The sequence below is a fragment of the Polypterus senegalus genome, chromosome 2 (genome assembly GCF_016835505.1).
Source record: "Polypterus senegalus isolate Bchr_013 chromosome 2, ASM1683550v1, whole genome shotgun sequence".
Classification (NCBI taxonomy): domain Eukaryota; kingdom Metazoa; phylum Chordata; class Cladistia; order Polypteriformes; family Polypteridae; genus Polypterus; species Polypterus senegalus.
In genome coordinates this window covers 50,223,905-50,239,934 of record NC_053155.1, presented here as the reverse complement: position 1 = coordinate 50,239,934, position 16,030 = coordinate 50,223,905, and the positions used below count along the sequence as shown (strand labels likewise).

General features: G+C 34.2%; 1 protein-coding gene across 1 annotated transcript in view; it reads right to left on the bottom strand.

The window, feature by feature from the left end:
* Positions 1 to 367: 367 nt before the first annotated feature.
* The window catches only part of LOC120522892, a 57,428-nt gene continuing 41,765 nt past the window's right edge, over positions 368 to 16,030 (bottom strand). The window contains exons 4-5 of the mRNA XM_039743656.1: positions 2,842 to 2,966; positions 368 to 490 (exon numbers count right to left, since the gene is read on the bottom strand). Of these exons, the coding sequence (XP_039599590.1) occupies positions 2,848 to 2,966 (119 nt within the window). The 3' untranslated portion in view covers positions 368 to 490; positions 2,842 to 2,847. The remainder of the gene's footprint in view (positions 491 to 2,841; positions 2,967 to 16,030) is intronic.

Below are 16,030 nucleotides of genomic sequence, written 5' to 3'. Positions count from 1 at the left end.
ATTCCAAGAACTCTAAGAAGACAAAAAATATGTAGGGTCTCGCTTAAGTGAGAATCTGGTGAGTTCCTGAGCCCCAAAGACAGCACTACAATTACTAAAGAGAATGTGTCTCAAAACACAGAGTTTAGATTGATTAATTACTGTAACTTGAGCCAGCATGAGTGGGTGTGGGCACTATTAGGGTCTGGTGCTTTGTCCAAGGTTGATTCTTGCTTTATTTGTGATCTTGACTAGAAAGGTTGTGAGCAATCTGCCACTCCTCCAGAATTAAATTAACAAGATTAAGAAAACAAAAAAAAAAATTAATAAGCTCCAAAACTATGTTTTTGTATTTTAATGAGTTTTAATAGAACATACACTTAAACAATGCAGCTTGTTTTGCCCCGTTACACACAATTTTTAAAGTTTTAGTGTTCATTTGACATTAGTGAAAAAGTAAAAAAAATACAAGTAAGGCATCCTTGGAGCCCAGAATCTATTGTAATCCATCCTGAAAAAGAAAGTAAAAAGAATGCATAAATAAACAAATCAATAAATAAAGAGATCACTTGCACATTAAACGAAAACCATAGGAAATAAGGCTTTTAAATCTAGAGCAGGTTTGATGACAGAGAGGTGACTGCCAGATGATTATCACGTTTAAGAAAAAATATGAGAGACACTGAATGGCTGCTGTCTCAATATACTGTGTGCTCACTGTCGCCTTTTTATTAGAAGACGAAACAAATTCAATTACTTCCAAGTCAGGATAAGACAATAATCTTGGACTGACACGGGCTAAATTTATGTTGATCAAAACCTGAAAAAATTATGTAATCCTGAGAGTATGGCAAGCCGAATTAACATTTACAGATATCTCAAAATGGATTTTGAGATATCTGGAAATGCATTTTAGATATCTCAAATTGAATTACAGATATCTAAAAATGCATCTATTTTAAGATATCTAAAAAGCATTTTATGATATCTTAAATAGATTTCAAGATATCTTGAAATGATATGCTGTAAATTTGGAAATATCTGAAATGCATTTTAAGATATCTTAAATGCAATTCGAGATATCTTGAAATAGGTTCCTGTGCATTTTGAGATATCACAAATACATTTCAAGATATCTTAAAATATCTTCCTGTGCATTTCAAGATATCTCAAATTCATTTTGAGATATCTCGAAATCACTTCCTGTAACATTTCCTATTCTTTCAATGGGACTTCCTGTCTATTTCGAGATATCTCAAAATGAATTTGAGATATCTTGAAATGCACAGGAAGATATTTTAAGATATCTTGAAATGTATTTGTGATATCTTAAAATGTGCAGGAAGTTATGTTGAGATATCTGAAAATGCATTTCAGATATCTCAAAATAAATCTGAGATATCTTAAAATGATTGGGAAGTCATTTTAGGATATCTCAAAAAACATTTAAGAAAACTTAAAATTCACTGTTGTTTGAGATATCTAAAATACATTTTTAGATATCTCAAATTAATTTCATGATATCTTAAAATGGGTCTCTGCTCCATTTCAGATATCTAACAATGTATTTCAAGATATCTCCAATTGTATTTCAAGATATCTAAAATGCATTTTAAGATATCTTTAAAAGGACACTCAATTATTTCAAGATATCTCAATACCATTTTCAGATATCTACAATACAATTTAAGATATCTGAAATACATTTCCAGATATCTCAAAACAGCTTCCTGTCCATTTTCAGATATCTCAAATACATTTTCAGATATCTCAGCATCACTTCCTGCTCATTTCAAGATATCTCAAATACATTTTAAGATATCTTATAATAAACAAGAAGTCCCATTGAAATAATACGCAGTTTTACAGGAAATTATTTTGAGATATCTTGAAATGCATTTCAGATATCTTAAAATGCATGAAAGGTCAATTTAAGATATCTGAAAATTCATTTGAGATATCTTGAAATACAGACACAATTATTTTGAGATATTTGAAAATGTATTTGAGATATCTTGAAATGCATTTGAGATATCTCAAAATGTATTGAAGATATCTTAAAATGTGCAGGAAATTATTTTAAGATATCTCAAAGCGAGTTTCAGATATCTTAACAAGTAAATTACATTTTAGGATAAATTTCAAAAACAAATGACATCACTTTTCTACATAGTCACCTTTGTTTGCGATGCAATTTTCCCAGCGTTGTACCAAGTTTTTAATGCCCAATTACTACTCCTCCCACCTTCACCGTTTCCAACGAAATATAAAAGTGCGGAAACTTTTTGAACGTCCCACATACAAACTATATGTTTTCAATGTCTTATTTGTTGCCATCAAGATGCAAAATGACGTATATTTACAAGACTCAAAAACAATAAATTTAGGGACTGTTTTATTCCTACTGCAATAAACATTTTGAATTCTACAGTAGGATTGTGGTTCTGATGAATATTGTTAAGTTTTAAAAGTGCAACATTGGAACTTAATACTGCTTACATGTAATATTTAAGGATTCGGGGTGTGTGTGATCTGATTGTAACAAATGGATATCATTGCTTATCTCTTGGCTTAATTTTTTATAATTGTAAAACAATGTTTAGTGTTTTATAAGTTACTGGTGCACACATTTTTCCTTTGTGTAATTAAGTCTTCCACACCCAAGCTAAGTGAACTACCCTTTCAGTAATCACAAAAGCTCAAAACCTGCACTGGACTAATTTGACCAGAAATAACTTTTCTTTGGTTTGTGTACAACTGAATGACATTGACATGAAGCTTTCTTTGAAACTGTGATAAAAAACACAATACAAGTACATTTTAGTTTATAACCACTAAAGTAGTATAGGTAGTATTTCTTACCTACAGTCAGCAATATGATCTCCTTGTTAAGAACAAAATGAGAAAAACAAATGTTATCAGAAAACATGCAATAAAAATGCAGAGGACAATCCATTTCACTGGTATCTCATCTTTGGGGTCTGATTCTGAAAAAGAAGCACATATTTAGTATATCATTTCTATAATCTGTATAATATAAGCCCACACAAATTCTTTAAATAGGAAAATATGAAAGACATAGAAATTCAAATGGTGATTGATTTTTCTTTAGATAAAATGGGGTCTGTACTTCTTATCAATGAGTAGTTGTAAAATGCATATTTTTAATTCATCCATCCATCCATTATCTAACCCACTATATCCTAACTACAGGGTCATGCCAACAAAGGGTGCAAGGCAGGAAACAAACCGCGGGCAGGGCGCCAGCCCACTGCAGATTTTTAATTCATATAAATATAAATATATAAATAAGTATAATGAATATATTGACAAAATAAGAAAAAACAGAAAATCTTGGGTAGGTACATAAGGGAATTTCCTAATAGAGTCTGATCTGGAGAGAAGCTTGTCTAATTAAAGCAAGGGTGGTAAGTGTGCGGCAGTAAGTAGGATGCTGAAGCCTTACAATTTATGATCCTGAAGGTATAAATGTTAACTTCTTCTTTGATCCATTCTGTCTCTTATTTCTTTAAAATATTTGCAAGTTCTGTATCTTCCTCACTTCATACAGTATTCCATTTAACTTGTTCTCTCTTAAGGTGGACAACTCTCTCAGCTAATCCAAAATGTTACAGCCTGACTGGTGTGCTCGGCCGCTCACAGCACCCACATTACTCTTGTGCTCTGTCCTTGGAAGTGCCGCTAGGAAGCAGTTCAAAACTCTTGTGTTGTCTTTCAGATCCACACACTCTGCTCCTCGCTGCCTGCAGGCTTGTGTGTATCCATAGGTCCCTGCAAGAAATCTTAGTTGTGTTTCATGCTATTCGTCCACCTCTCACCACGTGTGCTAAATATTTATAAATAGTGATAAGCAAAACAACTAAGTTAAGACTTGCATACAGTTTTGCAATAACTGAAAGTAAAATTCATGTTGTAGGCAACTTTGCAATCACAAAAGCTGAAACTAACTAAACAGATTTATTTGGGGGTAGAAAACAGGGAATACTCCCTAAAGCCTAATTTACACTGTTTGCTTGTGTTTTTTATGAATAATGCATGTAATCGGTTTTATACTAGTAAATGCAATTCTATTTATGCAAAGAAACACTGATTTTTTTTTAGTGTGATGTGCTGCTTACTTTCCCCAAAATGACACACCACATCCCTATATCATGTTCATTACTGCATTTTTCCACAGGAAAATCTCATTACATGAGAAGTTGCCAGACCCCCAGCCTCTGCAGCTGTTACCTAGCAACCACCCTTTCCTTTTTCTAGATTCCTTCAGTAGAATTTGAGGACATGCATTCTCCATGTGCCATATACTGTAGCTTCAAATGTCTTGTGTGTCTCTGATGCATCTTTAGGATTGCAATTAGCATAGTGGGGACAGTACTGTCAGAGCACACACAGCGGTTCAAGAAAATATCTACACATAACAGAAAATAAGTCAGGTGATTTTTTTGTGTCTTTATTTAATTACTAGCTGCGTAAGCCCATGCTGTAAAATGCCCGGGGTCTTAGAAACTATTGAAATCATCAGAAAAATTAGAAATGTAGAGATGTCAGGTAATTGAAAGGAACTACTCTGGACATCTCTCTAATAGAAGGATTCATTTTGCCAAATTGCTCGCCTCGCTTGTGTATTAGTGGAGGGAGGAAAAGTAAAGGGATACTGTTTTGCCGATGTTAGCCCCTAAGTGACTTTGTCTTTCTTCTGAGGTTTCGTTTTGCTAATGTGTTGGCCCTGCTTGTGTTATTAGCAGTTAAGCGAGTTTTCTGTTTCCTCGGAGGTGGAGCCCTTACCCCGACTTCACCTCTCACTTCCAGGCCAGACAGACACATACACACTTCCATGCATAGTCACTTGTATATAAGATTACATGACAGGCAGATACATGCAGACTTAATTTGTGTAATTTCATCAACATCTGGTTCCATGTCACACAGGGAAGCAACTGAAATCATCATACTGGAGTGGCCTGGAAACTCTCCTGATCTGAACCCATTTGAAAATATGCGGTCTATTTCTAAGCAACGACTTTGTGGAATGGACTGCACAACCATGGAGAATTCGAGATTGGTACAGAGTCCCCAAAACCCTCCAAAAATGTTCACAATTGGTGGATTCCATGCCAAATCACATCACATCTCAGGAGTCAAAGAGGTCATATCATGTACAGATGTGAGTATATGAATATTATTCATAATAAAAAATTGAGCAAAACTGATTTTTGATGTTTTCAGAGTTTATTTCAATTAATTTGCACAAAGGTGTATTTTTCCATCCTTCATTGTGAATGTTTAAATGATGTATTCAGTATGTACAAGAACAATACAAAGATACATATGTGTCTTATTAGCTAAAATGGATTAAGTTTATTCTAAATTAGATGAAGATCAGATCGTATTTTAAGTCAAATGTACACATAAAGAAGGTTGTTTCCAAAGGGTTCACATACTTTTTCTTGCTAGTGTAACAGGAATGGAAACTTAGTTTTTTGGTACTTAACAATGAAGTTGATTTTGACAGCTATTGCAAAAGAACATTATCAAATTTTCCTTTTTCTTAAAATACTTAATTATGGAAATGATTCTTTATGATCTTATTGTCACTTTTGTGCGTTATTACAAAAAGTGTGTTTTTTTTATTTTAAACCCCAAAGTTTCTGGGTCAGTGTCCCATCTATCACATCACCCTGAGAAAGTCATATAAACCATCTGTACTCAAACTGCACATGAACATGTAAAACAGCGTTACTATGTACAGTATGTGTAATTGTAGTGTCAGAATGGTGTTCTTTGTTGAATGGTGCTCTATAAATGGAGGGTCTAGCAGACACTCTAGCCAAAAATAGTTAAGCAGCATGTGAATATTTTAAATGTGTTATATATTTTCACAAATGTCTAAATATAACCTCAAAGGAAAATAGCACTTTTCTGTACATAGAACCTTTCAAAAATAACTTGCAAAATGCTGCAAAGGTCTCTTCTGAAATTACAGGAAAAGCCATTAGTCAGATTCTGAAAATACTACGATGCTGGTAGCAAGAGGGTATTACAGTGGTCCTTAGCTCTGATGATGGGAACACAATGTGGTTGCTCTTTTTCAGTGCAAAAAGTTTTCTAATGACCAGCCAATTCTTGCTGTTAATGAAAAGCATCATAATTAAGCAAATGAAGTGTCCTTGCTGCATTCATTCATAGTATTTTAATTCTGGATATTAGTAAATATTGTGTTAAGCAAAAAGTATCCCCATCTGTAGTTTGTCTGAGCAAGAGGAGTGAACTGAAAATTAAAAGAAATATTAAGATTAAATTGTATCTACAACAAAAACAACATTTATTTATATAGCACATTTTCATACAAATCATGCAGCTCAAAGTGCTTGATATCTAATAACAGTTTCAGAAGCAGACAGAAAATTAGAAATTAAAGAGATTACACAAGGGGAAGAACGAGCCATCCAAAAAAGTAAAATAAGACAAGAACACAGACTGAACCAATAAACAGCAGCCAACATTATTGTCTTATGACCGGGGTTGGGTGACCACCAATGTAATTAAGATAATACAAACTGAAGGTTTACTGCGCATTAGTGCAAGCAATTAATGCAAAAACTCAAACAATAGAAAACCTTAATACATTTTACATGGGTGTTTTTGGGCAGGTGTCCACCTCAATAACACCTTAACACCTCTGACTCATTTCCCAGTCTAAACATAATCTGCTGTAATCAACTGATGTTTCAAGCTGCTTAAGAAGTTTCAAGGTGACAGTATCATTATGTCTTAACAGGAAATGGCCAAAACCCAAATTAAATCTTTCCTGATGATAAGCACACCAATGTTAGTTGGCATACAGACAAATGTTTTATTGCAGTATCAAAATGACAGCTTACCATGCTCTTTTCTCAGTTTTTGAAATGTTTATGGTTTTAATTTGTCATAAAAAGATAAATGATGACTAGAGAACATTAATTTATAGAATCACATAATGCATTAACATGCCTTTTGTGAAACTTTAGCTTACAAATGTCACTTAAATTTCAACAGCTGTATGTTTAAATTTAGACAACGGTGTTCAATATATCTTTGCCATATCCCAAATCTAATTTGAAACAAAATTGCCTGGACATAAAATCATATTTTCTTCAACCTTTTTTTATAAACATGACTAAAAATTAGTTTGTTACAAACATTAAACTTCCAGAGAAGCAATCACAAAGGTGAGTAAAACATTTGAAGTATTTTTAGACTTTACAGGAATCTGCATTTTAAAACCAAACAGATAAGCTAATACTGCTTGTTTATTTCCATTTGTTCATTCCTTAAAAAAGAAATCAGATTTTCGTAAAACCAATCTGTGTTTAGATTTAGATTTAGACTTCAGTACTTGTTTCTGTAGCAGTTTAGGTTCATAAATATGTCACCTACTACTATATAGCAAAACATTAAACAATACTTTGTGTGTCAGAGTGACTATTCACTATGTTGTACAGCAGACATTTTGCTTAAAAGCTACAGTAAACCATTTTTCTCAATTCACACACGTTTCTGTGAAATAATATTAAACTGTAAAAGATGTTCCTACAAAAAGAAATGTTTATTCACAGATGTTGTATACACAGTGAAAGAGCAGTGGCACTCTACTTTATATTTTGATTTATAATTAAATGTATTTTGTTTGAGTCTATGCATAATGTTAGGTTAGAGTGAATGGTAGTATTGTAAATCAGGGGTCTGTACGAGGCCTCCATCTCTGAGACGCTGGGTACAGAACAAATACTTTGGACAAGATAAGGCATTTTGCAGGCATTTCTATGATTAAAGCTTCTGGGTTAAGTCATCTGTCATCAGAGTAGTTAGCCAGTTGTCTGTGCATAACATTATGGGGTCTGGAACCCCAAATGGGAAAAGTGACATGAAGGACCAAGGCTGGATAAACTCCATTTATCTGGACTTCAGAGACACTGTCTGTGCACCAGCCGAACGTCTAAATGAAGAAATGCTGTCTTAAGACAGGCACTCTCTCCCTCACATAGGTGCTTACTTTCATGCTGCTTTTCATCTTTAATGTCCTTATAGAATAAATTGTTTATTATTTGACTGGTGTAAAGCTTTTTAATGTTTTGTATTTGTACTAGTGCTTCCAGATGTTGCTATTATTCATTTATATTTTGCTATTATTACTCTATTTTAATAACTACTTTTCGTTAACCTGCAATTTGTGTACACATATTGTGATAGGCTATGCAGGCATCACTCAAAATAAGTGTTATGACACACTGAGTGTTAATGACTATTGTTACGGCTCTTTTTAAAATTGCATCTCTCTTTCAATAAACTTGTTCTGGGTTTTTTTTTACCTATAGCCATACCAGTGCTGGTGTTAAAATCTCAATCTGATGGATATGTAACATAACAAATTACTTCAATTTTATTATGACACTACCTTTTTTGCCACAGGTGCCACACTTTTGTTGTACTGTCATCGTGACACATTACCAGAGCGCTATTTGGTGGTTGTGTCACAGTCGTGACGACATAAAAGCCAACATGTAAATACCTGCATTATCCTAAATTGCTGGATAACCCGACAAATTGTGGCTGCTCTATTCCTTCGATAGAACTCTTGGTTTTCCATCTTTTGCTCCTTTGCTATTTATTTGTTTGATTTTTTCTTTTTTTTACCCCAACAAATTATATAGTCATGCATAATACATGAAAAAGATTTTTTGAGTTTTATTTTTTAATTATGAAAGTATTTTTAGTTACATTTGACACTGATTCATGTTTAATATTACATATTTAGTTTTAATAATAACACCTCTTTATTTATGTTTTTATAACTGTGTAATGAGATGGTATTGTAAATGCTGAAATTACTCTGGTTCTTCAAAGGCAGATCTGCTTAAGCACTATCATCTTCTTCAAAGCAACTTTACAGGAGCAATGCGCAGCCTTGTTTATATTGCCAATGTTCCTTTAAGACTCATTGCATGCAGTAGAAGTTGTAAATTTCACATGTTAGTCTGTAATGAAAGCAGTTCCTCTTCTGAGTCAGAGTATTTTCTTCATGTTGGGCAACATCTGAAGAATCAGGAAATTCCTTTGTGTATGTTTAGGGAATGTTATTTTATGGTAAATGTTTAGTGAACTTTTGCCTCACACATGATTAGAAAACATAATCCATTCATTACTAATGATTTCAAGGATGTAGTTCTTAGAAGGTATCATGAGTCTGCTAACACAGTGGAACATGAACTAGTGCTGTATTATGTTGAAAATTATATACTTATGGGGAAACCTTTTTAGTTGATAAAGAAAATAGGTTCTTTTTTGTTGAAATTGGAAGTCAAATATAGTTTTTCCCAGAAATGTATAGATGAACTAGTTGAGTAACTGAATTTCATATACCTGTTCTGCCTTGTTTCCTGTTATAAAAGGTATTGTTGATACAGTTTGAAAAATTGGCAAAAGAATTGTGTCCATCTAGTACTTTAAACATGTATATGAAAAAAGATGGTCCGTTTTCAACAAAATATAGGAGAAGAGTCAATTAAATACGTATATTTGTTAATGAGAATAGAAAGAAATATTTATTTTCACTATGTACCCCTGCTTTAGTCTTTATCATGGGTTTTGAGTAAATACGACATGCCTATGAATGCATTTCATAAAGAAAGACACAGCCAAAGTTGTACAATACAGAATATATTGTGATAGTTTATATTTCTAAGAAAACATTTTTTTCACATAAGATGAACACAACATCATTACTATACTTTATGTTGATGACTTTGAGGCATGTAATCCTTTAGGTACATTTAGAAGAAAGTGCCAAGTTATTACTGTTTATTGGGTGCTTGCTGTCATACCAGCAGAATTACGGTCTGAACTAACATCTATAAATTTAGCCCATTTTTACAGAGCACTTCATGTCGGGAAGTGTGGCTAGAATTAAATCCTGGAAGCACTTTGAATGACCTAGCTATTTTGAAGGAAGAAGGTGACTTTTTCTATCAATTTGGTCAAAACGTACAAGGAACTAGCTTCTGTGTTAGTGCTGACAGTCGTGGTGGACATTCAATATTAATAATCTTTCAGGAGAATATGGATATAGGTTATGTCTTGGTCACCTTTCCACTTAAAAGACATCAGAACATGTTCATTTTGGTGATCTAAGAAAAAATATTCAATGCATGTAAAAACTAATTTTAAAAAGTTCTAGCTTTACTCATTGGTTTGGAGCAAAAGGCCTGAGTCCTTTAACTGAAAAACTAAATTTCTTTCATTCTGCGTCAGGTTAACACCCAATGTTCTGCATGACTTACTGTATTTCAAGGCATTGTACCTTTTGTGTCAGTGTTGTGCTTAAACCATCTTATAAAGAACAAGTACTTTATGATGAACTAAATTAATCCATTAGACAATTTCCATTCAAGTTGATGAATATAATTAATTGACTGTTAATCAATTGGGTCATTCAAATTTTCTGAATGCAAACTTATTGGAAGCAACACACATGAAAATTACAATTTTTGGTAGGGCATAAAGTCCCTTTTTCATCATGGGTGTTATTATTGGTCCTAAAAGTATACTGTGCAGCTTGCTTTATTGGAAAATATCTGAGCATATGTTTCTCCGTGAAGGATTTTTATGTTATTTTCTTGAGCACTATCCTCAAATGATGAGATCATTTGGACCGCTTGCAGAAATGTGGACTATGTGCCATAAAGTGAAACACCATTTCTCCTAGCATGTTGCTAGGTACACAAAAAGTTTTTATTCCCAATTTGGTAAGCACCAGTTACTCCAGGCCTGCCATCAGAATTCAGATGCTGCTGACCAGCTCTTGTAGTCACAAAGCAATCAACATTTTCCTGGGAGGTACTAAACAATGACATAGTTTTGGCTGTTAGAAACACATGTCAAATCTTGGTGCAGGGTAGAAGGGTATAGGTTTATGGGGCATTGGACTCCTTTTGGAACAGATGGGACCTGTTCTGCTGTGACGGGTTACATCTGAGCTGGAGGGGCACCAATGTATTGGGAAGGCGTATGTGTAGGCTAGTTTAGGATTGTTTAAACTAGGGAATGGGGAGTGGGGCAGGCAGGTTAGGACAGCACAGATTTAGATCTATACATGGAAGAACAAACAATAGTGTAGAAATAAAAATGCATAGTAATGTAAATTCTAAGCAAACATGTAAATGTAGAAGGATTAACACATTAAAAACAGCTTGCCTTAATGCTAGAAGTATCAAAAATAAGGTAAGTGAGTTGGAGTTGTATGTAGCAGAGCATAATTATGATATTATAGCAATAACGGAAACCTGGCTAAATAACAAAGATGGGGATGAGTGTAACATAGAGGGATACACATTTTTTAGGAAGGATAGACAGAACAGAAAAGGAGGTGGGGTTGCTGTTTATGCCCAACAGAATTTAAATTTAAGACCTCTTCAGTTGGATGATGAGCCCCATCTTAGTGAAGACATGTGGTTTCGCCTAGAAAATATTAGGGAAAGAGGTCTTATTTTAGGAGTGTGTTATAGACCCTATAACCATAACCATAACGCTAGAGCCTCTGCTATTTTTAATATATATAAATGATTTAGATAGGAATATAAGTAACAAGCTGGTTAGGTTTCCAGATGATACCAAGATAGGTGGATTAGCAGATAATTTGGAATCCGTTATATCATTACAGAAGGACTTGGATAGCATACAGGTTTGGGCAGATTTGTGGCAGATGAAATTTAATGTCAGTAAAAGTAAAGTATTACACATAGGAAGTAAAAATATTAGGTTTGAATACACAAAGGGTGGTCGGAAAATCGAGAGTACACCTTATGAGAAGGATTTAGGAGTCATAGTGGACTCTATGCTATCAACTTCCCGATAGTGTTCAGAAGCCATTAAGAAGGCTAACAGAATGTTAGGTTATATAACACGATCTGTGGAGTACAAGTCCAAGGAGGTTATGCTCAACCTTTATAATGCACTGGTGAGGCCTTATCTGGAGTACTGTGTGAAGTTTTGGTCTCCAGGCTACAAAAAGGACATAGCAGCACTAGAAAAGGTCCAGAGAAGACCGACTAGGCTGATTCCAGGTCTACAGGGGTTGAATTATTAGGAAAGATTAAAAGAGCTGAGCCTTTACAGTTTAAGCAAAAGAAGATTAAGAGGTGACATGATTGAAGTGTTTAAAATTATGAAGGGAATTAGTACAGTGGATCGAGACTTGTATTTTAAAATGAGCTCATCAAGAACACGGGGACTCAGTTGGAAACTTGTTAAGAGTAAATTTAGCACAAACATTAGGAAGTTTTTCATTACACAAAGAACAATAGACACTTGGAATAAGCTACCAAGTAGTGTTGTAGACAGTAAGACGTTAGAGACTTTCAAAACTCGACTTGATGTTTTCTTGAAGAAATAAGTGGATAGGACTGGCGAGCTTTGTTGGGCTGAATGGCCTGTTCTTGTCTAGAGAGTGTTGTAAATTCTGTGTTGAAGAAACTTAAACAATTTGTGAACATTTAAATAAAAAAAATACTTGTTTCAACCTGAAAAATGTAGTAAATCAAACAGATTCATATTAATTTTTGCAGTGAATAGGAATGCGAGAGAGGCAGTTTGGCTCTTTTTTTTTAGCTGTTTCACCTTTATAATTTTCCACACACCTGTAAATAAAACTAGCAAGGTAGATATAAAGTGACATCTACCTAAAACAATTAACAGTTGTAAACATCATTTACTCTTAATGCTTGCAAATCTGAAAGCACATATCAATTAACTTTTCACTGAATTACACTCTTGGCTATACCACCACTTTACTGATAATGTATTTATTTTTCCAAGGTAGTTAATTTTCTCCCATACAAGAAACTTGCTTTAGCTAAATATGTCATAGTTATTAAGTGACATTGCTTTCCAACATACTGTACATAGTTTCAGGTCATGATTCCAAGTTCATCTTGAAGGTCTCTTATAGGTTTTGTTCATGATTAGGGATTAAAGTCAAGCTAACTCTGAAGTATTTTGAGGTTATTGGTCACACAGAAAGAACAAATCAAGACCCAAAAAATAACATGACATCCATCACAATTGTGAGGGATAACCTTTTGTTGGCAGATTATTTTAGAAGTATTCAAACAGTATATAAAAAAGTAACTGAAATTTCAAATTTTTAAAGTCTATATGGGTAAAATCCTCCACATTCTCAATATATTCTGCAGTAGACCTAGGTAGTAGACTTAGTGTTTCAGATCTACTAATTTTAGGTTTGTGTTGGCTATTGCATGGAAGAGCCTAAAAGCATCAAGTTGAATCCAGAGTTGTGTTATGTACATGAAACCTATGGTTGAGTGCTACATCTAAGAAGCCAAGTCAAAGGTGCTTGATCATTTTAGCGTAGTTACTGTAAGCAGATCAGCCCAGTCAACTGGCTTTGCCAGCACATAACTGCATTCATCCTTCATGTCATATTTCATGCTTAATCCTGTCTTCACTAGTCCTTACTGTTTATTTATGGTGAATGGCTCCCTTATAACCATAAATGGTGAATGAATATGAGATGCTATTTGGAAAAGGTTATGGATCTGAATAAAACTCATGGGTGCTATGATTTGAAAGCTTCTTTTTGTAATGTATTGTTTCTCTTTTTTAATATTGAAGCACTTAGTACTTCTTATTGCTACTTTCCCATATTTTAACTGGGAGGCAGCACAATGGGAACTCACTTTAGATAGTCATCCTTCTGGGATGCTTTCTCGGTTTCACAGAAAATAAACTGTAAATCTTTGATGGATTCATTTAGAACTCAAGTGTTGGGGTAGTTGTGGTGTTTGAGGTGAAGGGGTATTTGTCTTTGTCAATACTTAAGCGATTACAAGTTATTTTCTGTGGTTTTTTTTATCTTCGCTTGTTTTATGACTTTTCATGTTTTTGTTATTGTGACGGTTTGTGTTGTTAGATGCTTGAGTTGTGTGTTGCTCAGTGTGCAATGTCTTGGCATTCAACTATTCAAACCAAATTGCATGCTAAATAGTATTAATACTTTATGGTAATAAGAAAAACTAATTACAGATAAATACATTTTTTGATTGTGACAAGTGTAACTCTTATTTTGCTCTTGAATTAGCATTTTTCAGCTTCTGGTCTAATGCCAGCCTGAATGCTCTCTTAACTTTCCCTTAAAGGTATTTTTCTTCACTCAGTAAAAAAAAAAGAAAACTACTTAGAACCTTATTATTCTAGAATGATCTGGACCTGACACTCCCTAAATGTAGAGTACAAACTTCTCAAGAGTGAAACAACTGACATCATATTAAGTTCATGAAGAAAACCTGGAGCAAAAATTGCAAAAGAAACAGCAGAACTATGGAAGATTTCCAAAAACAACTGCATTCATCAGGCAAGGGGAAAAATGAACAAGGTCAAAGCATGCCAAAGTCTTATCTTGTATATAAACGTATACACGTGGAAGTGTGTGTGTCTGTCCAGCCTGGAAGTGAGAGGTGGAGTTGGGGGTAAGGGCTCCGCCTCCAAGGATACACAAGCGATGCAAGCACATCAGCAAAACGAAACCTCCTAGGAGAGTGATGCCCAGAGAAGTTCCTTTCAATTACCTGATATCTCACTTTTTTCTGATGACTTCAACAGTTTCTATGACCCTGGGCTTCTCACAGTACGGGCTTACACAACCAGTTCTGTATAAAGTTCCACCATGACACATGACTTATGGAAATGCTTGTAGCTTGTTCAGATATCCAAAGACCTAGATCTGGTTATGTGGCCCTTTGAGGAAAAAAAAAAAAGATCTTACTTATTTAGTTGATATAATCATGTGGTGAAGAATCAGATATGAAGATCTGGTGTAGGACTGCAGAGGAAAGAGTGGCAGGTATAGTTACTTCCAGTAGAAGATGGATGCAGAGGACTTCCTGCTCAATCAAGCTGGAAAATGTTGACAGAAGTTAAACTTACTGGGCTGGAAGAAATAAAAGCAGTCTGAGTACTGCATAGGCAGTGGAAAGAGTCACACGCTGTCTCTCTAATAAGTGAAAATAATGAATCTGGAGCAAGGTTATTATAGTTTTCCCTTTTTACATTAGTTTTTATTTCTATATTTTTCTGACCTTACTTGGAAATTCAGTTTAGTTTTAGTTTTCCTTCATCATGTATTTTTAGTTTTAGTTTAGCTTTTATTTGACAAAGAAGTTTCTATTTTATTTATATATATATTAGTTTCAGTTTTAGTTTTAGTAATAATAGTATGGTTAAAGAGATACTATGGAGTTTAGTTTTTGTGCAACAATGAGACAGAACTGTGCACTTAACGAGTTTGGATATAATATGAGTTTATTGTTAGTAGAAGCTTACTACAACACACTTTACTATTTGGTTTTGTTTTTGTCTGATAAAAACAAGCATAATCAAAACCAGGTACTGAATATGAACAATTTTACACAATTTGAACATTTTAAAAATATTTTCTATTTCATTTGTGCTAAACTAATCTGCACAGACTGTTGCCACTTTTTTTCTTTTCCTTTTATGGCCCAGAATGGGCCAATTTGTAAAGAAATTTAGGTCAATTTTAAGGTGTGAGTGTTTTTTACTCTAAATGTCTACAGCACACAACATATCCTGCTCCAACGACAAAGTGCTTATAATGAATACCTTCAATATTTCATTCAAAAATCTCAAATACTGGGCTTTGTTATTTTCTGCCAGCCATACTGATCTCTGATTCCATCTCAGGCACAAACAATTTATAGACAGAATTTTGCCACCTGCAAGCCTGAAAAGATCAAATATCAGAAAACAGATTCTACTCTGTTGTGACAGGTGTGATGATAAAAATCATGGGGGCTTAGGAAGAACAGGGCTGTTAGGCTTGAACCAGTGTGCAGACCCCACATGGCTCTATTGAGGCAAACAAAGAAAAACAAGCATGTAGTGTGAAGGTTAGGGGTGGTGAGACTTGGATAGCACATGTATAAGAATGGTAAACCCTGAATGAGCAGAATAAGAGCAG